Raw genomic sequence first — 27,992 nt, 5'->3', positions numbered from 1 at the left:
ATCCAGCAACTGAACTTGTTCGATCTGAGTCCATCTTCAAAGAGCAGGGGTGTCGGGGCAGGGGTGTGGCTCAAGAGGAAGAGGATATATGATTATGACTGATTCGCAATCTTGTATGGCAGAAACCAACACAACATTGTAAAGCAATCATCCTCCAATTAAATTAAAGGCCTCATCTCGATTAAAAAAATTTTTTTTAAGTCAGACAACGAATATTAGTGGGGAAAAAGACACTAAAACAAAGAGCAGCTGGCTTCATATTAGAGACCATAAGAAGCTGTCATATTAATTCTCTGGCTGCTGTTTCTGAGTTGAAGAAAGGTTCCCGGCACCCACCCCTCAACCCCCAAACCATCACTCCTGGTGGGACTCCAGATCCCACAGGAAGAGACCTCTCGAAGACTCCGTCCTAACCGCCCACCCCAGGAGACAGAGTCTAAGCAAAAAAGCCACCATCTCTGCACCTCGGTAAACATGCCCCACCCCATCGCTTTACTGAATCCTGACCCTGAGGTCAACACATTATTGGTTCCATCCTGTAGATGAGGAAACTGGGGCCACCTTGCCCAAGGTCCAGCAGGCAGTAAGTGCAGCGCCAGGGGCAGCATCCGAGCCTCGCTCTGGCTCCAGGGCCTGTGTCTAGGAGACGCCATGTCTACAGGGCAGGGGTGCCGGGGAGCACACATGGGCCCAGCTTTGGCCTCTCCGTGCACCGCAGGAGTCCCTGCGTCCTGGCCTTGCTCTCTCCCTGCTGTGAGGCCTCTTGATTGAGTGATGAAGAGCTGGGTCCATCCAGCTGACCTTTTATCACCAAACCCTCTGGTGGCGGCTGCAACCTCTGCCCAGCACCTCATCAGCCAAAGTGCGCCCGATAGCAGGGTGGACTTGAGCCCTCGAGGGCTGGAGGCCTCAATGTCGGCCAGAAGGAACGCGGCTGGAGGCGTTCACAGAAGATCCTCCTCTCTTAAGAGGTATTTCTGGGCTTATTAAAAAGCAACAAAGTGGAGAAGGTGACGCACAAGCCAGGCTGGCTGTACCCTCAGCCTGTGCTTTTCAGGCCTCGATTAATTCTTTGGCTGCTTTCAGACCTTTGGTTTCAAAGATATCTAGTTTGTGCTTGTCTGAAAAGGAATGTAGTTGGGCACCTCCCACCAGCAACACAGAAAACAGCTCCTCCTGCCATCACCTGTCTTCTGAGGCCAGGCCATATATAGGAAGGCGGCACCCGGAAGGTTTGGCTGGGGTGCTACAGCAACTCCCCGGCTCCAAGCCACCATTCACACAAGTTCTGCCAGACATGCGGGTCAGACGAATGCCTGGCTCCCACCCAAGACGCCACGGCAAAGGTGAAACACACAGCTCTGGGCTAGTGAAGCTGGGACATCACCAACCTTATCCTGGATCCTGTAGGAGTCAAGTCGTAGGTGACTTGATGCCATCGCCTGCCTCAAGTCCAGGGATCACCAGGAGCCCCTGATTCATATCACCGGGGGCATAAAGTCACAGAGAGGAGAGAACCAATCCCTCAGCCCTGACAGGGGAGAAATCACCTAGAAGGAGAAGGGTATGGTTTGATTCCTGGTTCTGTCGTGTGTCGGCTGAATGACCCTGGGCAAATCATATAACCTCTCTGAACCCCAGCCTCCTCATCCATAAGGTGGAATAAAAACAGGCTGCTGCAAAGTTTTGTTTTGTTTTGGCTGTGAGGCACAGCTGGCAGGATCTTAGCTCCCCGACCAAGGATCGAACCTATGCCCTTGGCAGTGAAAGCACAGAGTCCTAGCCACTGGACCGCCAGGGAGTTCCCAAGGACTGTATTTTAAAGTGCTATATGCTTTATGAGCTATCTCAGGATTTGTCCCAGCATCAAAAAAAGAACACGCTTCCATGGCGTTCCACTTGACTGGGAGCCCCAGGAGGGCAGGGATGGTTCGGTTTTATTTTTACACAACTATATAACGCAGTGCCCAAAACAGTGACTTGTTTAGTCCCCTTTGGACTGTAGCCTGCCAGGTCCTTTGGTCCATGAGATTTCCCAGGCAAGAATACTGGAGTGGGATGCCATTTCCTTCGCCAGGGGATCTTCCTGACCCAGGGATCGAACAAGTGGATTCTTTACCACCAAGCGCCACCTGGGAAGCCTTGTGACCCCATGGACTGCAGCCAAAACAGTGACTGCCGTGAAGTAAATTTTTGTGCAACCAATGCTTTTTCGTTCATTTAGAAGAAAACCCAAGATCCTCACTGGAGGCATGTTCTGGTGGCTGTCACCTTTCTGTGAGGCTGTCACCTCATACCACCCTCCCCGCTGGGCCCCACTGCCCTGGCCCCACTCTCTCTCCTCCCACGCTTCTCAGGTCCTCCTGCCCAGGACACTCTTCTCCCAGGGTGGCTGCTGCCCAATCCACGGCATGCTCCTAAAGGGCTCTGCTCTTTTCCTTCAAAACAAGGATCACCATTTGGAACACTGTACGTCTGGCACTTTTATTGTTTTGCTGCTGTCAATGCCTATCTTCCCCACTGGAGGGAAGCCCCACGAGGACAGAAAGGACTATCTCGCTCACCTCTCTTCACCCAGTTCCTTGTTTACGGCACATACGGAGAGATGCTCAGTGAAGGCTGCAAGGGTGGACGACGCCACCTCCTTCATCAATCGTGCTGGGGTCGATCACTTAAAACTGGCGTTGAGAGCTTCTCTTCCTTATCTGCCGGACCTCCCTTCCCCTCCATAATTCATCTCCTTCTTCCTTCCTTCATTCCAAATCCACCAAAAAAGATACACATCAAAGAAACCAAACAGAGCCTCATGTAACAAACACCCCTGGGTGGCCTGTGGCTGGCAGTGAAGCCCACTGATGAGAACCCCTACCAACTTGCTCTATCCTAAAGCACCTTGGGCTGCCAACTGGTGGAAAGCTGGAAACTTTTTCAGCCCAGGCCCTGAAGTATGGCGAGAGCCCACTGGAATAACATGGCAGACCAGCCGAGGTGATAAGGTCTTCTCCACCCAGCCGTGTTCCTGGGTGGGAAGCCCGTATCCTTGAAGACAGAGAGAGTTTCCATCCACCGGACAGGCAGGGAGCAATGCAAAGCATTACAACCATTTTTCCTCCAACTATTTCGAGGCACACAAATAACATCTAAGGACTCAAGGCCAGCTTGAGAAAACAATCAAGCCAGGAAGTACTCAGACCAAAGAGGAGGTAACGGAGCCCAAAAAAGTTAAAGTTGAGGGCAATGCCTTTATGGGGAGTTTCCTGGCCTTTCCCAGCCAGACAGATGCAAAGCTTTCACAAATGCAAAGCTTGATAAGGATCTTTTTTTCTGTGGGGCCATTAATCCAATAAACAGGGGACTTAATTAGAGCTTAGGGAAAAAGCTCCATGAATTTTCCAGGGATAAGTGTCAATTTTTTTTTTTTAAGTTAGCTTTATTATTGCACACCTAGCATGCCCCATTTTTCTGAAATCCGTCAACTCTTTCATCAGTGACTAGTACTGTGTTCTGGCTTTTCTGTCTACACAGATCTTAGAATTGATATCTTTCACAAAACCCAGGCTGCCAAGACCTTCCAGAAGTCAAATTTAGCTGAACAATCCTAAATGAGTATTTCTGTACAACTGTCACTGGGGTGCAAAATTTGAACTGGCAGTTAATTCTGAAGGTTGGCATTGTTCACCAGGTTCATTGTGCATGAGAAGAGCTGCCTTTGTATGAACGTTGTTTGGAGCCTTCCAAAACAAAAACAAATGAAAAACCAAACACAACTTTCTACTATTTTTGTTCACAGAAACGTGGAGCCAGATCCTAAAAATCCTTATATGGTGAGAGAAATTTTGAGGAGCTGATCCTTTTATCTACAGTAATGGGGAAAAGAGTCCAGAGAGGGGAACCAGACAGGGCAAGCCCTCTTTTTTAACCACCATTCATTTCAACCACCTTTTATCAGAGCTGTCACCACCAAGGAGCAAAAGAAAATGGATTTTCTCCTTCCCAGTAAGAGGATTAGCGGCGGCAATCCAGTTGAGAGGAAAGAAGGAACTAAAGGAGAGAGAGAAAAACGAGACCGTGCAGACGTTCGAGGTCAGAGGTCACAAATCCCTAGCTCTGGGGGCCCATTTCATATGGCCTCCAGGTTTGGGGGCCCATTTTTTAAACTGAATGAATTGTCCTGCAGAACCCTGGATTTCCAAACTTCTGGGAAATGAAGTTCCAGGCCCACAATCAGCGGAAGCTGAGTAGTGGCAGCCCTGGTCCCCACCCACGCTCCTTCACTGGTTTTTGTCACCTGCCCTTCGATAACCCAGACGGCAATCTCTCCACTCCAGAAGAAAACCAGGAGCACTCACACCCCCCCTCCACTCCCAATGGCCCAAAAGACAGGGCCACCCACCCGGAGGGACACCCTATATGACACAACGGAGCCAGCCTGGTCCTGCCCCTCAAACAGCACCAGAGCAAAGCTGCGCTGGCTCCACTCCCAGCCTCCTCTGACCACCCCCTCCTCAAATCCCAGCATCTCCTATGCACCACAAATAGCCTGAAACTCCGGGTCAGGTTAGAGGGTGTGGAAACCCCACATTTCCTGGGAGATCCAGAACACACGCTTCCCAGGCCCCAAATGATGGGGCTGGGAGGCTGAGATGGGTGACATGCAAGAGAAAGGTAAGGTCAGACGGTAGGAACCCCAGACACACTGGCTCCGAGGGGCCCTGGAGGAATGATCCCCTCCAGCTGCCAACACTTTCCAGTTGGTGCTAAGAGTGAACAGCTATTTCCACAAAAGATCAGGAAAGCACTGAAGTTTTCCATATATGTTGGAGATTTTTTGGCTGGGCTGCACTTAATACCTCGCCCTCCTCCTCTCAACTCCTGCTTCGAGACACCTAACGAGCAAGGGAGCCAGCAACCCAAAAGAGGATTTTCACCACAGTGTCCCCAAAGGACAAAATCCCAGGGCTCCGTCCATGCAGTGTCAACCTGCCCTTCGAAAAGCAACCGGTGCTAACCTCACCAACTTCCTGAGGCCACAGCGGGCTCAGCTTCCTGACAGTTACAAGAACGTGGCTCTAAGCACACAAGTCAGCTCCAGAATGGAGCTTAGCTCGAGCCATCCAAAGGCAACCATCTCCTCAGGCACTGGTGTGGTGTCGGCCACCAGCCCCATCACCAGCTTCTCCCCAGCTGCCTCATACATATCCTCCATCTGAGCAAAAGCAGCAGGTCTGCAGCTTCCAGACCTGGCCCCATCCACCCACTTCGGACCGGACTAGGCCACTGAAGCTTTTCCCACATAGATGTTCTAGAAATGCCACTACTGGGGGAATGCCTGCCAACTCTGGTTTCCTTGGCCAGGAGGGGCCTCCTTCTTGCCTAGATCTGTTGGCCCTTTCTAGCAATGTGTCCCATGTCAGGACAGTTCCAGGAAAAGCGGGATCCCAAGGTGACTCCTCAGCCCTGGGAAACTTACAAAACCACACACCAAGAACCAGACATTCAGGACTCAGCTGGTGGTGGATTTCTAAGGGAGGCAGCCGGAACACCTGAGCTCCAAGACACGTAGGGTTTGTTGGGAAGATCCTTTCTGAACCCAAAGAGGCAATGTCAACGGGCTTATAGATTGCAAACGCATTCTACCTATGGTCCACCTTCCCCTCCACAATGGGACTGCTATGAGGATGGGAATTAGGCTGGTTTTCTTCCCTGCTGTATCTCTAAACCTAACCCTGTGAGTGTGTGGGTAAATGTTGGTTGAGTGAGGAGGGAAAAAAAAAAAAAAAAGAACACTAAGCGATTACAGGATGTGAAGCACAGGAAACTTACGGCTATCTTATTCAATCCTCACACTTCCTTCTAAAGCTGTTAGGATGTTTTTTAAGCAGGGGAGGGTGCGGGGTGGGGGAGGAGGCCACTCTGAACTGTATCCTGATCCTGCATTAGCATTTCAGAGGTTTTAGCCAGAGACTGAACTGGGCAAAGCATGAAACAAGACAGCGTTACAACCCTGTCTGAGTACATCACCCCTGGGTCATTTGAAATTCTAAGGAACAGGCACCTCAAAAGACATAACCCTCCTTAGCCCAGGCCTAGATCTGATGACTGCCTTGTGCCATATAAATAGTAAGCCGGCTGGCATATTTTGCATTAATGTCTTCACGCAGGGCTGGTTCGAGTTTATTTTTGTCGCTTTCATTTGAAGACTGTGTTTATGCCTCTCTGTTAGACTTCCGGCCAGCAGAAAAAAAAGACAAGATGCTAAGCTTTGTCCTTTTTCCACAGATGCTCCAGACACTTCCTGGAGGCACACGGGAAGGTTAGCGACTCATAGATGCCCACTTGCTGGCATTGCGTGGTTTTCCAAAATGGTTTTTGTGGAAGAAGCAGATATGGTAATCTAGTCCTGTGTCTCCATTTCCACTCAGTGATGCAGACTCTCCTCCCGAGAAAAGCAGTAGCAAGCATTTACCTGGTGTCTAACTTCCTGCCTTGTGGGCCACAAATCCCAGAGTGTAACAGCCAGTTACCCAAGAAAGCACAAAACGAGGAATGGCTCAGAAAAGGCTGTCTCTGAAAAAGCAACAGCATTTTGAGGCGCAAACATAGTAACAGAGAATTTTCTTAAACTTGGAAAAATAAGAAAGTTGAACCTAGCTAAGAATATTCCAAAGACCTCCCCCCACCTGTGATTGCTCTCCCACCCAGATTTTCAGTTGACTTGCCTCTTCTAGATAACACACACACACACACATTTTCTAATCTCACCAGCCCTCCTCCCCCAAGGCCAGGCTTGGCGGTGACAGCTTCGAACAATGACATCACCCAGGTCTGCCTCCTTGGCAGGGTCACCAATATTGTTTGCAGTGAATTTCCTGTAAAGGCTCTTTCGGCAGGAAACTAGTCCTGTGCCTTGAGTCCTCCGCCTGTTCTAAGCCATCCTGTCAATTCGAAACAAAGGCTTTTTTGTGTTTTTTCCTTTAATAAAAAAAATAAAGTAAAATAGAACCTCCCTGCACTTTTAATGAGCACCTTAATTACAGCAAAAGAATTAGATGTATTTACGGATGACCTCATGCCTGCTGATAATTAGCCATTTGAAAGGCCTGGCACATCCTTAGGCCTGGTTCCTTCTTCATCCCCTCCCTGAAGCGTTCAGGTTAATTACTAAGCTTGACCTTCCCAAACAAGCAGGTCTGGCTCAGCCGGCCCCCTTCCCCAGGGCTCCCCCACGGAGAGGGGCTTGTCCCTCCTTCCATGGAGAAAAGGGAGAATGGAAACTGCGTCAGGAAAGGGTTGGTGTGCCCTGGGATAATGATGTAGGAGGGGTGACAGGTTTCGGGGGAGGGGGACCACTCTAAGTGTTGACAAGTTTTCATTAACGCCAGGGCTAATTTAACTCTGGCACAGTGGAGGGGAAGAAAACTGCTCATCTCAGAGGCAGAAAGGGTTAGGATCTGCAGAGTCCCAGTTGCAATGGAGGGGAGCTGTCTCTGAGCATGCGTGTTGTCCCAAGCACGCGTGCTGTCCCCACCCCACCCCAGGCGTGTGAGTCCCAACTGGAGGTGCAGCTGATGTTACTTTCCTCGCACTTCAGCCTGTGAGCAGGGTGTCAACCACCTGATTTGGAAAGCACAAACCAGGTGGCCCTCCCGCAGGGTCCTGCCTGCAGCTGGCAAAGGGCAGCTCTTGAAAACGGGCCCCACTCCCACCTCCCACCAGTGGGTTGTCGCTCGCTCCCGTTGTAACATTTTCCAAATTTGATGCGGGGCCTGCGCCCTGTTAGGCGAGAGGCTGGGAGGCGGACATTCTCCTCATTCTTTTTCCTTATTAGGTTGTGGATTTGATTGCTTTTGGGGGGGATAGGGGCTAAGTTGAGGAATGGCATCAGGAAGTGACCTCGGGAAGGGGAGGGGGTGGCAGGAGGCAGGCGGAAAAGAGGATGGAGCCGGCCGTGAGAAGTGCTTGGGGGAAGGAGGCGGTAGCGCTCCTCTAAGCCCTCTAGAACACGCGTCCCCAACCTCTGGGATCTAATGCCTGATGATCTGAGGTGGAGTTGATGTATTAATAATAATAATGGAAATAGAGTGCACAATAAATGTGACGTGTTTGAATCATCCCGAAACCATCCCCCCTCCCCAGTCCATGGAAAAACTGCCTTCCAAGAAACCGGTCCTTGGGGCCAAAAAAGTTAGGGACCGCTGCTCTAGAAGGCCCAACATTCTGGACCAGCAGCTGAGCAAGGCTCCCATCTGACAGCACTTCTGGGCGGTTATTTTGGGGCTTATCAGTGGGAGGCCATTCTTCTTTCCACTTGATCACCAGTTGAAAGAAGGTGGCCTGACTGGCTGGAGGTTGTTTCTAACTTGAGTTGATAAGGATTTTTTTTTTTTTTTGCTTTGTGGGGAAGGGGACAGGGAAAGAAGAGGACCCGAGAAAGAGCCCCTAGGCTGACTCTAAACTTAGCAACAAGCTGCCTTACAAAAAAAGCCTTGCCGGCCCTGCCCATGGCTCATGCAGACACAAAACTGTTTAGGGCTGGCAACTCAGAAACACGGAGCCACGTCCCAGGTAATGAGGCCCAGATGGGCCCAGAGGCCGGGGACAGGGCTTCGTCATGTCACTTGCGTTTCACGTTCCAGTTGCCCCTTGACAGTGGATGCTGCTTTGAAGTCCCTGGCTGGGTTCAGGGTTCAAAGCTCCCTGGGGGAGGGCTTTAGGAAAGGGGATACATTACATTTTGGTTTTCCACTCAGCTGCACATTTCAGCAGACCCTTCCAACTCCTTTGAAGAGCAGACACCAGCAGCAGACCCCACCTGGACGTAGGATGGTGAGCTGTCAAAAGAATTCTGAGAAGCTACATGAATTGGGACTACAAGGTGTCAGGCACTGTGCCAAGTGCTTCAGACACACTCTTTCTCTTATTTAATCTTAGAATCATCCTGTGAGGTAGGATGGTGGCCCTTTTCAAAGGAGGACACAGGCTTAAGCCCCGCCCACAGCCCCGAAACCAGTAGGTGGAGGAGTCGGGTACTGAGCCCAGTTCTGTCCCCCTCTGAAGGCTCTGCTCTGACCCTCTTCCCACCCCATACCTCTCACTGCCTCCTGCTTCTGTCACCAGAAGCGCCCTCGCACAGAAGCGGCAGTGCTCTCGACACCCCCTCCCGGGTTGCAGCTGCTGGAGACAGGAGACAGCCTGGATCCCAGTGAGCCGCCTCCTGGCGTCTGGTGGGCGGGCTGGGTGCTATCGGCTCACCCACCCACCAGCTCACCCACTGGCTGAGCGGGCATCTCTTTCCAGAGCCTGGGTTCCTGCAACAAACTTTCTGTTCCTAAATATTCTGCAACATCCACCCCCCTCCCCGAAACCTCTCCCCAAGTGTGGGTAGAGCAATGTAGATTCCCCAGCTGCTAATGAGTGAGCCCCTATTCTCTCCTGGAAGGAAGTCCACCGCCTTCCCCTCTCTGCCTCTGAAAAGCGGGGAAAGAGACACCTCTTAAGGATTAAGGCAGACTCCACCTGGAAACCATAAGGAAACAGGAACTGGCCATGCTAACAGCCTGCAGCTCTGGCAGCAGAAGCAGTGCTTCAGCGCCCAGGCGACACAGCCTGGCTCATGACAGGCGGCACTTGCCACCCTCACTGACCCCACCAAATCCTTCCATGGCAAAGCTCCTGATCCCGAGCGAGATCGGAGAGATGCTGGCCAGGTCCTGCTGGAGGGTTTCAGCCACGACATGCGTGAGCTGCGCTGTAGTGGCGCTCAAGCATCACCTGAAGGGAGAAAAAGCCCAACCGGAAGCCACACACACAGTCTAAGAAAGAGGCCTGGGCCGGCTACCCCAACCTCATCTCACAGTAAGGCCAGCGTGCCACTCGAATACGCCAATTTTGGGAAAGCAAATGAAGGGCACTGCAGTATTTGAGTCACACATTTGGCCCATGAGCATCTGAACAAGGAGAGTTTGTTGGTTTTCCTTTTTTTTTTTTAAACACACTTGAGTGTTTCCTGGGATGGGAACTCTTACATTGCACAAGCCAGTTGAAGGCATTTATTTAAAGAAAAGAATAGCACCTGGAAGCTGAGCTGGCAGGCAAGAATAAACTCTCGAGGCAGAACACTTGGAGGCTACCCTCATGCCAGCAATAGTGTGTTTACTGTGGTGCGCCAAGCCAGCTAGCCAGCGGGACTTGACCCCATTCATTTCCATGATGAGCACAGAACCGCTTTTCTCCACTTTGAGTGTCATCTGGACTAGGAGGCAGTGCCGAGCATCACCTACCCAAAGGTAAGGAGCAAGGCCTGAAGAAACCCTGGGACAGAAGAGGTCAGGAGAAGGGGTTGTTCTCTGCTCCTCTTTTCTAAAGCCTGTGCTTATTCAGGAGGGACCGTCAGCAAGCTGAAAGCACATGCCTCAAAAGGAGTAGTCAGAGCCGAAGCCCACCTGGGGAGAAGGGTCTGGCCTGTCCCCTAGATCCCTGAAAGCCACAGGACCCGTGAGTGGATAGGGACTCAGAAGCTGGGGTCCTGCAATACAGAGGTTCAAACGCATGGATGGCTGAGACATACTGAACATGGTGCCTTGTCTCGAATGGGAAACTCCCCAAAGAGACTGCTCACTGGGGGGAGGGACTGGTGGGACTGCTCACAAGAGGCAGCTAAGGAAGGCTGTTCCAACTGCACATGTGGGATGGGATCCCCTAATGCCTGCCCCCAGACACCTGCCCGCCACCACACTCACCTCCTTTATGAAGGCTTCCATGACTGACCCCATCTGCCCTTTTCACCCTTCTCCTCTCCCGGGACACGGCTAGAGTGCTGTGGGCTTGTCTGTGGGCCGCTTGGTGTCCTCCTGAGGTCTCCTGTGGCTCCGCTCTCGCCCCAGCCACCCTGCCAGCTCCTTGAGAGCACAGGCCGGGTCTCCGGTTTCTCTCATACCCCCAAAGGCTCGGTGCAGAGCTCTGCTCTGCACAGGGGCCCAGCGAAGGCTGTTGAGGGCCCTGGCGGTCATGTTTCTACCTGAGCGCCGGACTCCAGGGCCCTCGAAGCCCCAACTCATGTTACACAAGATGCTGGTTGGCTGTCAAAAGCAGACCCGCTTCGGTCAGCGGCCCCAACACCGCTACCCGAGTGAAGTCATTCAAGAGTCCTTCCAAGTCTCTGCAGCATGGTGAAAAGAGACAGCCTCCTCCCTCAGAAAGCCTCTTCTATCTGTGGGGACAGCTTGGAGCAGGTTCACCGCAACATAAACGCATGAGGAGCCACCCACCCATCGTGGAAACTTGCAGCCATCTCCCAGACATGGGGTACGAGTTCAATATAATTGGACCTGTTTTCCACTTGCCATAGATTTCCTTCCCACTCCAAATCAATTTTATAAGGGGGAAGTTTTATTTTTATATTTAAGGCGATAGGGATAAAAACACACACCTTTATCTCCCCTCCTATACGGCTACTTAAAAGATTTAACAAGTTCACATGGGTGCGCTGCCAGGAAAATGGAAACCTCTCCTTCTTCTTTCCAGTGGACGCAGCAGGGCTGGCTGGGCCGTCGCAGGCCACCTTCATATTCACTTGCTCCTTTAAATTCTGTCAGAAGGGATGGTTTTTGCTGCTGGACTGCAGCTAGGGCAGGGCAGAGAGAACTCCAGCCCGAGCTCACCTGACGGACACCGCATGATCCCTGAACTTAGCTTCCTGCCCGGCGCCGTGTGTATGGAGTCAGGAGTGTCCATGGCTAGCCCCGAGCGCTGTCAGCGTTCCTCCCTTGCTGAGTCAAAGCCACACAACTAGTTTGACAAGGTGTGCCTTCTGACAGGGGAGTCATGGGCCAAATGAAAACTACGGTGTTCCTGGACCGGCCTCCAGCAAGGGACAGAAAGCTGGATGCCTCAGAATGAATCAGCCTGCAAGTCCGCCTCTCTGAACTAGAGGCGTCCTAGCTACAGCCCCACCTGACCAGAGGAACCGACGGTGAAATACTGAGTAAATGAAAGAGAGGTTTACAGCGAAATGGGGGTGCCTAGAAGAGCCAGTTTAAAAAAAAAAAAATCGGGCTTCCTGGCTTCCCACTTCAAAGAGGGAGACACAACATTTTTGCCAAAGATACTTTGTGAATCCAGCAGCCTCTTGATGAGACACAAGGGAGCTGGAATTTGATGGTGGGGAAAGAAGTAAAGCTCTCTGAGAGAGACACAACCAAGCCATATGAGAACACAGTGCCATAAAACTCCAGATTCAGAAGTTACCAACGCTTTAATCAAACACAGGTGTCTACTGGAGCCGCGATCATAGAGATAATTGAAGCCTTTGTTTGGTTTAATGCTCTGTGGTCCTGGGGTTCCCACTTTAGAAGTCAGGTCTGGCCTGTCTAGGGGGCCTGAGGGGAAAGCGTCAGCAGGGCCAGAATTCTGGAAGTGTGAGCTTCCTGGCCTACTGGGGTCTAAGAAGGACTGCATTTACAGACCCTGGGCCTCATCACCACTTCCAACAAAACTCCAAGAGAGCTGGCTCTGCCCATCTTCTCTATTGTACATGCCCTGCTCTGACCATCCTGAACTTTCTGTTGCTCAGGGCCGCCATACTTCCCTTCCCTCTGCTTGGGACAGCTGTCCCCAGTGCTCTCCTGGCTCCCTTTTTCTTATCCCCTGTGACTGTTGCTGTTCAGTTGCTAAGTCGTGTCCAATTCTTTTGTGACCCCATGAACTGTAGCCCGCCAGGCTCCTCTGTCCATGGGAATCTCCGGGCAAGAATACTGGAGTGGGTTGCAATTTCCTCCTCCAGGGGATCTTCCCAACCCAGGGACGGAACCCACGTCTTCTGCGTCTCTTGCACTGGCAGGTAGATTCTTTACCACTGAGCCACCCTTCTCATCCCTTCAGTTCAGTTGCTCAGTCGTGTCCGACTCTTTGCGACCCCATCTCATCCCTTAGGGAACAGCTAAACTGTCAAGTCTTCAGAGATCTTCCTCTTGATCCAAAGTACCAGCATTGCCCTCCTCCCCTGACCGACTTCTCCCCAGGCTATTCCCAATCACCAGACTGTAGTATAGTGTAAACATGGCTTGAAAGTCAGACCCTCTAGGTTCAAATCCTAGCACTGTCACTTGGGCAAGTGGCTTCAACTTCAAAGGATTCATTTCCACACTTGTCCTGTAGAGGTGACAATACCTGCCTCACAGGATTACATAAGTCAGTCTACATAAAGCTCTTAAAATAGTGCCAAGCCAAGTCCTAGCTAGCTGCTATTATTAAATTCATAGGGCATAATCCCATCTGAAATTACCTTGTTTTATTTACGTGCTTGCTGTCTCCCCACCAGCCTGTGAGAGATCAGGAACATAAAAAAATGAGTTGGGAGGTGGCTCTCATTTGGTCATCTGATTTCCTTGGTAGCCAGGGGCCAATCCCAAAGTGGGGAACCAAGCTCCCCAAAGACCCTCAACTGCCCACGCTCTGATGTAACTGAACCCACGAGGCCTGAACTGCGACTCACAAGTCTCATGTTTAAACTATGCTTGGAATGTTCGGTAGGAACATAGACTTATTTTTAGGCAAGAAAGTTGTCTCCTAGGCTGACCCGGTGGCCCTGGAGCAGGCCGTATTTGGCAAGGCCAGCTCTGTGGCTGTTTATAAAGAGGCCCAGAACTTTCTCAAGTCTAAGGTAGCTGCGAAGAGAACTCAATGCGCTGTGAGTCACGAGTCGTGTATTTTTATGGTCAAAGCTGGTTCCCTTTGAATCTCTGGGGTGTTTCCGTATGGCGGGTAGGCGCCCAGTGCCACTCCCTGACCTCCCACGGCTCTGGGCCATGATCCATCAATCAACCATTCTCGAAATGGTTCACTGCTCTCAGCGGACTGAATTCTCTTCCATGGGTTGTCCCTGAGTCAGTGAAAGTTACAAAAGGAAAGGGAAAACTTGCTTCCCAAAATGGTTAAAAAGGCTCCCCCGGTCCCAACTGGTCTAGGTATTTCCTCTCACTCCACCAGTACACTCAGTGCTGGGTGACTACAGGCCTAACATCTTGGAAAAACACATCTTGATACAGACCTTTCTAGACCTTTCTGTTTTACAGAAAGTCACATCCTACCAGACTTGGCCGCGCAGCTCCAGTGATCCCTCCCCCTCCTCCCGCCCCCAACCACACACAGGAAAAACTGCCTGACGATCCTGGTGATGTTTACCGGCTGGATACCTTCCAGGGCTGGTTAGCAGACAGCCTGTAAGAAGGGTTGATTCATCAGACTGCCCTTGAACTAGCCTGGCAACCTGGCTGCTTCCAGACATTTTGAATTTTGAAATGGAGTTTATACTTCATAGGCTAGAACTGGAAGATCATACCAGCCTGTAAAACTTCTTTAAAAATCTGACTCTTCCCCACATAATCCATGCCAGCAACAGCCCAAGAGGCATTTAATATTTCCATCAGACACAAAGGTTTAATGTAAAGATACTCATTTCCTTAAAGAAAAGAGAGCAGGGGAAAGAGGTGGGAGTAATGGGGGAGAAAAAAGGTTTATTTACTGGCAGAGTTGGAGGAGGAAGGATGTGGCTTGTTTAAAAAAAAAAAAATGTTATCATGGGATGAACTGTGCTTGGGATTTGCTGGAAACTTTAGAGTTCTTTTTAACTTTGTCAGTGTTTGCGAAAGCAGGCAAAAGATGCAGGCACATTTTGCCCTGCTGTTAAGAAGTCACATAGCTGAGATTCCAACTCTAAATGCCTAGAGAAAAAGCACTGGCCTTGGCCACAAAGCCAACAGCGGCTTTCACGTGTACTCATCTTCTCCTCTCTCTCTTACAAATACACACACTCCTCATCGATGAAACAGACTGGCCTGACCTGTGCACCAGAGAACAGAGGTCCCCCGGCCCAGCATGGCCACCGCGTCTGTGGACACCTTCCTGGGGACTGGCTGGCAGCACCGTGCTTCTACCCAAGAGCCAGCGCTGCCGTGAGTACACAGGCACATCTCTGAAATGCTGAGCAGTTCGGTTTCCATGATGTTATCAACTAAAGACCTTTCACACACACCTTGACAGAGACTGATCAAAGCACACTGGTGTGTTGACGGCTGCACACGGGCATACCATGCCGATGGTGCACACCATACCGCGGGTGCATGCCGAGCCCGGTGACTGAAGTGCCGGCTTCCAGCACTGCCCATGGTGCTTGATAGAGGGAGGACTGTTTTTTCAATAACACTAGCTGGAGACCCACAGACTCTTGGTGTGACACCCCCTCAGGCAACCTCCCAGGGTGGCTCTGGTTGCTCACTTTCAAGCTTCCTCCTGTGGTGTTTCCCCTAACCTCGAACTGGCCTTCTCTGCCACTGAAATGTGTATTTTGGTGTATTAAATGTGTATTTTAAAAAAAAAAGAAGGGGGGGAGGGGAGAAGAAATGCATTTATTTGACTTCCTGCCATGCCCCCATCCTGGATGGCTGTTATTAAGACATTCTTGGAGCTGGAATCAGAGACTTTACCGGTCAGGAGGTAAGATATGGAAACCCTTCATCCTGGGCTCTTTGGAGGTTAAAAGACCAAATGCATTCCCATCACACATGCGGAACGAGAAGGAAGGCATATGGCCTGCCTTCCGCACTGTCTCCCATCCACCTAGACTGCGGCTTCCACCCACTCTCACCAGCCCTCAGGGAGGGGGGAAAAGATGAAAAGAAAAACCCACTAGAAAGCCAGTAACAGACACCACTCAGCCCCACATCTTTTGCGGGGGGGCGGGGGGGACGACTTTAAAAAGCATAAAACAAACCACAATGTCTTCTTTATTCCTGCCCAAAGCTGAAGACACAAATGCTATTGTATTGCTGGTGTTCCAGCATCCCATTCAATCGTTTCAACACCATCGACGATATTTCCCGAGATGACTTCACTTGTGTTCTGTGGAGCAGAATCTGCCACTTACAGCTACTTCTGCCCCTGCCCAGAGTTCCACTCGGAGACAGAGAATCTGTTCTGCTCTCTTAGTTGGAAGCAGAACATTGAAATCAGCCTTTCTTAACGTGGCAGGAGGGCACTGCTTTCCTTTCTGAATTGAGGATGCAAATACGCAGATGGGGCAGTAGGGTGGTTTACACTTAAAAGAGCAGCCCAAAAACTTCAAGTGTGTTTGTGTAAGGAAGCTGGAGCCTTAAAAAGAGAAAGCAGGGCTTCCCTGGTGGCTCTGTGGTAAAGAATCTGCATGCCGATGCAGGAGACACGGGTTCGATCCCTGGTCCAGGAAGACCCAACGTGACACGGAGTAACTAAGCCTATGCATGCACCCCACCTACTGAGCTTGTGCTCCAGAGCCCAGGAGCTGTGGCCACTGAAGCCCGTGCACCCGAGAGCCCGCGCTCCGCAGCGAGAGAAGCCACTGCGACGAGAAGCCTGCGCGCCACAGCTAGAGAGTGGCCCTTGCTTCCGCAACTAGAGAAGAGTCCACTCGGCAGCAAGGGCCCAGCGCAGCCAAAAATAAACAAATAAAATTTAAAAAAGAAACAGCGATGTGAGGAACAAGGGATAAACCCACAGTTCTTTTATTTAGAATGTGGCCCCGATTTCTAAAAAAAAAAAGAAAATCAAGAAACCGTAACATTTGAATGCAGAGAAAAACCCAGTGCCACTCAGTCCTGAGAGACGTGTTCATGGGTAGTACAGTGGGAGGCCGGGCAGGCAGGACGGGTGGCATGTTCCTGGGTGAGTCACTCTGCCCTGCCACTCTCGGAATGTTTCCAGGGTCAAGTGAGATAACGTTTTTTCCACGCATGGCAAGCACACCATGGGAGATTTTAAGAGTTATCCACGCTCTCCGCTGAAACTTGAATGACTTAAGAGATGGTTACTCCCTTTGATTCTCTTGTCTACCTCCTGAACACATCAAAGAGAAAGTCTCTTCTCGGTTGGTTCTCTGGGTCTCTACACCTCCCGGACACTTGCCAATCTCCTCCTGACAAAGGGAGCAGGCCTCAGGCCTAGACCCTGCAGCAGGCTAGAACTTCACATCATTGTTTTCTTTCCAGCCTGTTTTATTTTTGCAGTTTCCTTCTATTTATGGCCAGGGAAGCTGGCGTTTCCACTGGCAATACTCACATAAATTTCCCCTTTAAAACTTAAGTTTAAAAAGGCAAAATTGACTTAGAAGAATATTATTAAGGATATAAAAGCAAAAGCGGGCTATGGAAAAAATCACAAATGACTGTAGTTTAGGAAGCACGGAGCCAAGCATGATGTAGGGATGAGGAGGGCTGCTCTGGCTGGAGAACCACTGTGCCTTCTTGGAGGCACAGGATGGTCCTCACTCTCGGGGAAGCTGGGGCTCATCCCATCCCAGGAAGGCAGGAGCCAGTACAGAAACAGGTGGCAAATAGCAAATCCCAAGGTAAAGCTCAATTCACTTGCTTTTAGAGGCTACTTCAGTAAATTACATCTAAGGGAAAAAAGGCCACTGGCCTCTTCTGGAGTAACTGCTGCTCAGACTAAAGAGACGGCAACCATGTTACACCAACCGGCTTTCAAAGACTTTCCACGGACATTCCAAGTTAATGCATCTGTGAGGGAAAGGGGAGGGGGAAGGACATGAAAGAACACCACAACAGAAAAAGGCACAACACCAAGTCAAATGTCTCTGGGGTTTTTATAAGCCCAGAGAGACTGCTACTTGGACAAAACTTCTGATATGAGGACGTTTGCCGGTTAAATGTATGCAGAGTTCTCCCTTTTCTGCTGGAGGCAGATCCTTCTCCTCCCAACCAGTCGGTTAATTTTTCCTCCCAATAAGATCACTCTTTAAACAGAGGCTGGACTTTTTAAAGTTCTGTTTTCGCTTGACTCCCTGAACCTTATACTTCCTGATACCTGGGTTACTAACTAAAATGTAACTCATAAACCTTCCTGAAGAAAAGCAAGTGTTACTTGTGCCACTTGCAGACACTTTATAACAAATTCTGGCGTCTAGACGGGCAACACTGTAAAACTAAGTTTCCTTATAATTGCGCTTGAGGCTTTGATGTTTGGAAGTTGAACTTCATCCTGAAGGAGACTGATCTGGAGTTCTCAAACTACCAGGGACATAAAGCTGTCTTTCAAACCTTCCTGGATGACAGGATTCGTATCAATTCAAGTGGAAGCTTCCGCCCACCTTTTAGTAGGTCAGTGTTTCAGTTACCACTGCCACTGAATTACCAACTTGCTATCACTCACCTCCTATTTCCATGAAAAAAGAAGGGGGTGGCGGGCAGGGGGGAAGACTTAAAGTAACAGGAGTGCTTTTGCTATTCTGTACAGTACATAAAATAAAAGCGATGGAAGGGAAGTGACCAGACAGATGAAAACAGGGACATCACTAAGTGAAGGAAATAAGGATAAAGCTGGCAAAACCACTGATCTAGAACATTCCGAATGCCAGAGAAGAGACAAACATGCTGATTAATTCAGCCATTCAGAAAACTTGAATGAGCAAGTGACAAGGACAGCAAACAGCTGTTCCTTAATTATCTTTGCCCTTTCCCTCTCCTTATCCTCCACAAAATCAAAGGGAATCCTTTTTCAAATAAAAAAAAAAAAGAACAACCCTAAGTCTGGTCAAAGGCTTGTACAATTCCCGGCACATTATAAATCAATATGTCAAAAGCCAGAAGTGTTCATCTCAACCATCTCAGAAATTCCTTGAGTCTTCCCCAATCGATGCCTTTTTGGCTTCATTCTCTTTGCTGTCATCTGCTAGACCAGAGCTGCCAGCTAACTGGTACTACTCACTCACTCAACTCTGTAAAAGGGGGCTGCCTGGCCAAACTCAGCCGTGACCGGAGTGTATGTTTAAATGGCAGAACTCCCCACCCCAGAGCCTTGAGCCGGGAATCCAGCCTTGTCCCTGCTCCTCTGACATCCGATTCAGAGGACACTTTGTGTGGCTGCTGCTGTTGAGGTTGTCGTGTACACTCCGTTGTGTCTGACTCTGCGACCCCATGGACTACAGCCAGCCAGACTCCCCTGTCCATGGAATTTTCTAGGCAAGAGAACTGAAGTGGGTTGCCACTTCCTACTCCAGAGCATCTTCCGGGCCCAGCGATCAAACCCGCGTCCCTTGCATCTCCTGCACTGGCAGGCGGACTCTTTACCAACAGTGCCACCAAGGAAGCCCTTTGGGGGTGCAAACCTACATTTTCACTGACCTCCCGGACTGCATCTCAGGAGTTAGATAGCACCAGCCGCACCTGGATGTTAAAACCCCATCCTCATTTCCAGGGTTGTTTGCCTCCAATACTTCTCACCAAACTTTTCCCATGAGGCAGCCTGCTCAAGGCCAGGCCATCAGCTGCCATTAAATGGAACTATTTAGCACCAGTTCCAACTGCACAGTGAGTCAGCTCCCCACTGCCAAAGGAGCCTCCTTGCTGGTCTCAGGGACGGTGTTTCAAAAGGCAGAGGGCACTCCTGCCCGTGCCCTAGAGCACAGAGAATGAAACGACTTAGATGAAGCAGTAGGCGCCACTCCACGGCACCAACTGGATCGCAACCCTCAGCTGAACGGGTGTGAGTGGCTACAAAGGGCACTGCACTCCGGCCAGCCTCCCTCACCTCACCTCTTAGGCAGGCAGCAGGAAAGCCCTGTTTCTTGCTCTTTTCTTTAATTTCCACTGGAGTACGGCTGCTTTACAATGTTGTGTTAGTTTCTAATGTACAGAAAAATGAATCATTTTGCAAAGCGACTCCCTTTTGGACTTCCTTCCCATTAAGGTCACCACAGTGCGAGAAGCAGAGTTCCCTGTGTTGCGCAGCAAGTTCCCATTAGTTATCTATTTTCTACATGGTACCAATAGCGTATGTGTCAATCCCAAGCTCCCAGCTCCTCCCACCTCTTACCCCCTTGGTAGCCACACATTAGTTCCCTTTGTCTGTGTCTCTATTTCTGAGAAAAGCCCTGTTCTTAAAACTTGGGGCAGGGGGGAGTAACCGAGGACAGAAGCGAGCAGCTGAGTACCTTTCCCTACCCCTCTCCCAGGCAGGCAAAAAGAATACCTGCCCCCCTTCTCACATAGGGGTGTGTGTGTGTGTGTGTGTGTGTTTTAGTCGTTCAGTCGTGTCCGACTCTTTGCGACCCCATGGACTGTAGCCTGCCAAGCTCCTCTGTCCATGGAATTTTCCAGGCAAGAATACTGGAGTGGGTTGCCATTTCCTTCTCCACCTCACATAGGTACAGTCTTTAATTCTAGATGACAACTGAGTCTGGGTTTTTGTTTTTTTTTTTGGTTTTGGTTTTCAGTAACTTATTCCATTTTTAAAAACTGCTAAGGATCTGCTAGTCTCAGCCAGTTCCTAAGAGGAAAGCAATTAAGAGTAATGGAACAAAATAACAGATGGCTACTTTGAGGTCTCTATCATCAGCCTAAAAGGAAAAAAAAGAAAGAAAAACAACCCTACTTGGAGGAAAACAAGACACCATCAGAACGTTCAAATAATTAACTCAAATCCAATAGAGCCCAAGCCAAAGGTCAGGGTCTAAACACTGAGGCCCTGTGAGCAGTCAGTGATGTTTCAACGACCACGCCAGCTTAGCAAAGGAGGCAGTTCCTCTTGGTGCAATGAGAACTTCGGGAGTGGCCATCAAGTGCCCTCACCTGTCCAGCAGAGCAAGGGTGGCAAGGCTACTCAAGCCTCTTTCAGAAACTGGGAGAGGGAGCTCTGGCCCAGAGCTATAATTGCTCAAGAATTTGCTCAAAGACCAGAACAGTCCTTCCCCCCACACCCCTGGAGAAAACATGTAGAGCCTTTCCAGATCAGAGCTGTTGCATAACCTGCTTATCAGGTAATGCCTTGGTTACAAGGGTCCCCAGAAGGGCTTCAGGTAGATATGAGAACCACTGGGAACCACAGGCACCCTCTGACTTGGGCTAAACCTTGCTTAATTCCTAGAAGAATTCAACTGCCACACGCTTTAAGGGGCCTACAGCTGTCCTGGACACAGCTTTTTAGAGCGTGAGAGTACACACAGCACACTCACAGGACCGCCACCCTCTCTGTGGTCCGTGGCTCAGCCTTAGAGGGGCAAGAAGGGCAATCTGTCACTTGCCAAAGTGGCACTGCCAGGCAGGAAAACCCAGTCTGGGGAGGGGTGGGGGGGGGGGTCCTCTTAGAAGGAAGAAAACTGCAGACTCGTCTATATATTCCTTTCCATTACTCCTTCTCCCATTTCAGAGAAGATGCCTGCCCCGAAATAGGTAGGCACACAGCAGTGAAATGATATTCCCCCCAAAGTACAGTTGCGTGTAAATATTTGCTACAGTTGTATCAAGTCGGACACGCTAGGATCTGGCCCATCTTGAGAATCTAAAACAGCTGGTCTAAGAGGGGCTGTGAGCCACCCTTTCCTTCCACCGTGCCTGGTCCCTGAGGATAGGATGGGGGGTGGGGGGGTGATGACACAACCGCAGCCAGACCTGGGGATGCCGGTGAGTCCTGGTTCCTGCTCTGGCCTGAAGGGTGCCCTGGCCTCACCCAGCGGGCAAGGGAGACTATAACCACGGTGGAGCACATACCCTGACTCCCAGAAGGGAGTGGAAGCGAGCAGAGGGAGTCACTGTGGGAGGGGTAGGCATCAGCAAGGGATGGGGAGGGAAGGTCCCTACTCCCCACCACCTGAGTCAAGAGACTCCAAAGCTCATTCTCCCCCAGAACCGGGAGCTGGAGAAGGAGCCCAGGTTTTCTCAAAAAAAAAGAAAAAAAAAAAAACCAACCCCACGGACCCCGCCTTGTTCCCTTCCCAGCTTCCCAGGTCTCTGAGCAACTCTTAACCTTTTTCAACCCGGCATTGCCTCCGGCAGTAAATTACTGTTGAGACCAGAGGCTAGGTCTCTCCCCTCAAAAAGAATTTTTATGTCAGATTATCTCAACCTGCCCACCCGGAGGTAGGTGGGGCAACAGATAAGGACATCACCACGGAGCCGCCACCACCCCCCACCCCCCCAACTACCGATGAGGAAATTCAAGCAGAGGTTGGTAATTTACCCCAAGGTTAAGCCAGGCCCCACCCCAGGCTGCTTGGCACAGCTGTTCCTTTCACCCTTTCCCCACCAGCCTGGGCTGCCTGCACGGAAGCCCCAAGGCAACATCTCACACCCTCAAGAGGCTTCCAGCCACACTCAAACCCCTTGCTACTCTCCCAACACCACACACATCCACCCTCCTAGAATCACAGAAGGGACTCCCTCGACCCCTCCTCATTCCACAGATGACAGGACCACACTGAGATCAAGGGTCTTGCCCAAGGCCACGGAACTGGTAATGAATCCGGGAAGAAAATTCAGGTCTGAAGAACCTACAACATGCCTCTAATTAAGTAAGTACCTCCCACCCTCTCCACACACTTTGAAACAGCCCCCTCCCAAGACACACACCCACCTCAACACCTTCCTTTCTTTAGCTCTTCCTGCGCTCGCTAAACCCTCTCTTCTAGCAGCTTGGAGCTCCCTGCTCTCTACCACCTTGGATTATGTGCACACACACACCTATACACATACACAAATACACAAAGACACACACCCCACCCTCTCTGCACCTCCCACTCCTTTTTATCTCCCTTTCCCCACTGTTAGTCCCCCCAAATTGCCTCCACACTCCAACGTGCCACCTGAAAACAGACCCTGCTTTAGCAGGGGCTCTTCATCACCACCCCCAAAAGATAATTTTCTGCACACTCTCAGCCCCTCCTCCCCAAACAACTTGTTCTCCCTTCACAACACATAAACACACTCTCCAGTCCTGGGATGACACGTCCAGAAGCCCTCACCCCCAGATTCCTCTCTAGGTCTATCCGTCACACACTCCTTTTCTAGTGAGACTTTCATTACTCCGCACACCTCCCTCCCACCATCCGCCATTCCGACCATTCTCTCCCGCCTTTCTCACCTCGTTCAGGCTACCTTTGCCTCCGGCAACGCCAACCCTTTGCTGAGCTTTGTCTACGTTCCATCAATTCTTCAGAACCCCTCCTCAGAATACTCCAAATTCTCTCTATCCCCCTTCGGCCTCTCATCAAGGAGGCCTTGGCGTCACCAATAACTCTTCTATCTCCTAATCTTCTCCTCTTCCCTGTAGGGCAGGGCACCCCTGATAATATCTCGCCCCTTCAAAACCTCTTATTCACAGCTTCCTGACTTCTCCCACCAGAGCCAGAGTCCAGACCTCCTTAGCAGCCTCCCCATCCTCACCCACCAAGCCCTGGGTCCCTTCACACCCACTTCCAGAATCTTCATCCCCTTTAGAATGAAAGGGGCTTCATCCCTAGGGCTCCCATAATTCCAACCCTCTTCAGAGGATTCTGTAATCCAAATTACGCCCTCCATACTCCAGCTCCTCTTCGGATTGCCCCGATGCCGAATTCTATCCTGACCCACACATTCCAGACTCCCCCTTTTCCCTCTGACCATCTCCAGTCCATCCTGACCCTTCCATCCCGCCTCAGACCCAATTCCGTTCTTGAGTCTCCTCCAATCATCTCGCCGATTTCCCCTCATTCCCAGGCCAGACGCTCCAATTCCTTCCTCGGGCTCCCTGATTCCTAGTCTTAGATTTCCATATCCCCTACTCAGCCGCCAATTTATTTTTTCAGACTCCCAATTCCCCGCTCAAGTTCTGCAACTCCTTTCCAAGACTCCAAACCCCTTCCCAGACCCGCCGATTCCTTCTCAGGACGCCCAGTTCTCACCACAGACCCTCCGATCCCGTCTCAGGGTCTCCGAGCCCCTTTCCGGCCCCCAGCCTCCCTCGGAACCCCCCCTCCAGCCCGTCCGGCCCGAGGGCCACGCACCTTGCGCTGCTGCTTCTCCCAGGCCGGGTCCAACAGCAGGTCCCGGTCCCAGTCGTCCTCCTGGGCCATGTAGTCTCCCATGCTACCCCCGCCGCCAGCGCCATTGCTCCCACTGCTGGGGCCGTACTGGTACGACTGGTTCGCCGCGTGGTAGTCCACCATTCCGCCGCCTCTCCCGAGCCCGTCCGCTCCAGCCTCTGCTCCCGCCCCTCTGCCCGAGCCGCTGCCGCCGCCGCCGCCGCTTCAGCTGCTTCCAGCCCGCCCTCCGCCAGCGCCTGCGCACTGCCCGCCGCGCCTGCGCACCGCGCCGCCGCCGCCGCCGCCCTCCCGCGCGCGCGCCTCCTAACCCAAAAGACCCTGAGACTCCGCCTCGGGGCGTTCGGAGCCTGCGCAGAGCGCGCTTCCCCGCCGCCCTTCAGCTCGTGGACGAGCCGCGCCCCCTGTCCCCGCGTGAGCGCGCCCGGCCTCTGCGTGTGGGCGGGGCCAGATCGCGGATGATTCGTAAGGCGGGTCTCGCCGTCCGACTAAGAAAACCCGCTCAGGCGTGGCCCGTATCCCATTCAGCAAGGAAAATTCAACAAATATTTATTAAGCGCCTGCTGTGTGCGTTGCCACTTAAACGAAATAGATAAAACTCCCTGCCCTCGCGGAAGCTTCTAGTGAAGGGAGACAACAAACAAATAATTTTCAGTACATAATATATATGTTAATATATTCCAAGGGGATTCGTGTTACGGAGAAAAATCAAGCTGAAATGTAGAGTAGTCAGGATAGGCTTTCGGAGGAGGACATTTGAACAAACGCCGGCGGGATTCACGAAATGGACATGGGAGTTAGACTGGAATAGATACTGGCTGACTCGAGAGTTTTGTGGACTTATCTATCTTCATTCATTCAATAGACACTTATTGAGCACCTACTGTGTGCCAGGCACTGTTCTCAGGTGCTGACGATACGGTTCTGAGCATAAGGGTGATCAGTTCTCAAGTAGGTAATGCGGGGGGTGGGGCGCAGCAATAAATAAACAAATAAATACAGATAAATGATATTGTCACATTAAGAGGTGTCTCGAGTGTAAATATCCAAAGCTGAGCCCCTGATCTTCCTCTCAAACCTGGTCACCCCATGATCATCCCTGTCCCAGTGAATGGCGCCTCCATCCTCCCAGCTTGCAGGCAACAGAGCTTTCAGTCACCCCGTGTCCTCTTTCTCCTCACACCCTACATCCAGTTCTTCAGGAAATTCTGTCAGTTCCATCTTCAAAGTATGTATGGGATCCACTCACTTCTCCCTCCTCCATGGGCACACCCTGGTCCTGTCCACCCTCGCCTGTCTTCAGTTGGACCTCTGCTGCAGCCTCACTGTCTCTCTGTTCCTCCACTCACCACCCAACTCTCTCACAAGAAACCAGAAGGAGCCTGCGAACACCTGAATCAGGTCAAATCCCTCCCTCGCTTGCTCAGAACCTTCCCTTGGTGCCACACGTCAAAGTCAAGGAAAAGAGGAAGGCTGCTGGGGCGTTCCTTGCCCTGGCCCAGCCCAGTTTGTTTGTTGTTTTTTTTTGTTTTTTTTCCTGGTCCAGCTTTTGAAACCACTGAGACTCCTGGGGTTTCAGTCAAACCCACAAAGTCTTTCTTCCACATCCTGATCATGCTGGTCCTCATGTCTCTCCCAGCTCACCTCCCACTCTCCCCTCCTTTCTGAACTTTCACCACAGTTGTGTCCAACTCTTTGCAACCCTATGGACTGTAGCACACCAGGATTCCCTGTCCTTCACTATCTCTCGGAGTTTGCTCAAACTCATCTCCATTGAGTCGGTGATACCATCCAACCATCTCATCCTCTGTCACTCCCTTCTCCTTCTGCCCTCAATCTTTCCCAGCATCTGGGTCTTTTCCATTGAGTCGACTCTCCTCATCAGGTGGCCAAAGTATTGGAGCTTCAACTTCAGCATCAGTCCTTCCAGTGAATATTCGGGATTGATTTCCTTGAGGATTGACTGATTTGATCTCCTTGCTGTCAAAGGAACTCTCAGAGTCTTCTCCAGCACCACAGTTCAAAAGCATCAATTCTTCAGCGCTCAGCCTTCTTTATGGTCCAACTGTCATATCCACACATGACTACTGGAAAAACCACAGCTTTGACTACATAGACCTTTGTCGGCAAAGCGATGTCTCTGCTTTTTAATACTCTGCCTAGGTTTGTCATAGCTTTCTTTCCAAGGAGCAAGGGTCTTTTAACTTCATGGCTGCAGTCACTGTCCACAGTGATATGGGAGCCCAAGAAAATAAAACCTGCCACTGTTTACATTTTTCCCCCATTTATTTGCCATGAAGTGATGGGACCAGAGGCCATGACCTTAATTTTTTGAATGTTGTTTTAAGCCAGCTTTTTCACTCTCCTCTTTCACCTTCATCATGAGGCTTTTTAGTTCCTCTTCCCTTTCTGCCATTAGGCCTCCTAACTGTTCCTCCAGCATACTAGGTATGCTCCAGTCTCAAAGCCTTTGAACATAGTGATACCTTGTTACCACTGCCTGGAACACTCTCCCTAGATACTGGATCCCCAAGGCTCATAGACTCCTCTCCTGAAAATTAGAGGAAATAGCACCTCCTCAGTGAGACCTCCCCTGACCACTTTTTTATAAATAGCATCCACACCTTCCCAGCTTTATTTTTCCCAGAATACTGATCACCACTAATATACTAATATGACTGCTTTATTTAGTTTCTTTCTCAAGAATGTCAGCCCATGATGGTAGGAATCTTTGTTTGGTCATATTCCTAGTCTCTGAAACAGTGTCTGGCATAAGATTGTTTGTTGTTTAGTTGCTAAGTCGGGTCAGACTCTTGTGACCCTCTGTCCATAGGATTTCCTAGGCAAGAATATTACAGTGGGTTGCCATTTCCTTCTCCAAGGGAACTTCCTGATCCAGGGATTGAACTCACATCTAAGGTAGAAGCTTAATAAACCCCAGATGAATGAATAGACTTAAAACCATGGTGAGGAATTTGAGTCTTTTTTATTGATATATAATTGACATATAATGATTTGATTATTATTATTATTTGCCTGAAAAGAAGTTTTGATTTTAAGTGCAATGGGGCCATATAGTGAATTTTATTCTAAATACAATGGGAAGGAAGACGGTAAGCAGGGCTGGGGTCTGATTTAACTGTCTACTGGGTCCTCCAGGGGAACAGACTGTAGAAGGTGGAGTGTGCTCAGGGGGCCCATGAGGAGGCTGCCTCAGTGGTCCTGATGAAGCTGGACAGGAAGATGGAGGGTAGAGGAGAGCGCTGTGGAGGAAGGGCAGTGGGGTGATATGAGAAAGTGGAGCCTCTACGACTTTAGAGTCATGAATTTGTTGGGGGTGGGAGGCAGAGGTGAAAAAGAAAAAAAAAAAAAAATCCAGACTCAAGATGGCTCCTAGGGCTTCCCAGGCAGTCCAGTGGGTAAGAATCTGCCTTGCAGTGCCGGGGACACCGGTTCCATTCCTAGTACGGGAAGATCCCACATGCCGTGGGGAACCTCAGCGTGTACACCAAACTACTGAGCCAGTGCCCTAGAGCCCAAAAAGCTGCAACTCCTGAAGCCTGTCAGCCCTAGAGCCTGTGCTCCATGAGAAACCACCACAGCGAGAAGCCTGTGCACCGCAACGAGAGTACCCCCACTCGCCGTAACTAGAGAAAGCCTGCACGCAGCAATGAAGACCCAGCACAGCTAAAAATAATAAATAAATTCTTAAAAAAAAAAAGATGGTTCCTAAGTTATGGACCTGAGCAACAGTATGAAGAACTGTACTGAATTCAGGGATGGCCATGAGGGAAATTGTTGCTAGGCAAAGCAAGAAGGTAAGGGTTTGACTAAAGGCAGGGTCTGACACAGGACAAAAGGACTGTGTCACAGTCACCTGCTGGGGAATAGGGATGAGAAGACACAACTTCTCCAGGTTCGGGAGCCACCAGGTTCACTCATCTTCTCTCAAAGTCACTGGGAGAGATCCAAGGACAAGCGAAGCAAGAGGATGAGGCAGCCCACTTTCCCATGGACGGCCACGACCCTGCCAAAGACCCCGGCAGTGCTGACCATTCCCAAAGCAGGGCTGGGCCGAGGCTGGGCTGGGGCTGGGCACCTCTTCCTGCCTGACCTGGAGAACGAGCCCGGGACTCAGGCTGGGCCTGCTGGG

At 50.7% G+C, this 27,992-nt stretch overlaps 1 protein-coding gene across 2 annotated transcripts in view; it reads right to left on the bottom strand.

Moving 5' to 3' along the window:
- ACTN4 (actinin alpha 4) overlaps positions 1-24,030 on the bottom strand; it is a 73,465-nt gene extending 49,435 nt beyond the window's left edge. For both annotated transcript variants that reach the window (XM_052656470.1, XM_052656468.1), the window contains exon 1: positions 23,804-24,030. In XM_052656470.1, coding sequence (XP_052512430.1) covers positions 23,804-23,965 — 162 coding nt within the window. In that variant the 5' untranslated portion in view covers positions 23,966-24,030. The remainder of the gene's footprint in view (positions 1-23,803) is intronic.
- Positions 24,031-27,992: the final 3,962 nt, after the last annotated feature.

The sequence above is a fragment of the Budorcas taxicolor genome, chromosome 18 (genome assembly GCF_023091745.1).
Source record: "Budorcas taxicolor isolate Tak-1 chromosome 18, Takin1.1, whole genome shotgun sequence".
NCBI classification, from domain to species: Eukaryota; Metazoa; Chordata; class Mammalia; order Artiodactyla; family Bovidae; genus Budorcas; species Budorcas taxicolor.
This window is presented reverse-complemented; position numbering and strand designations above follow the sequence as displayed.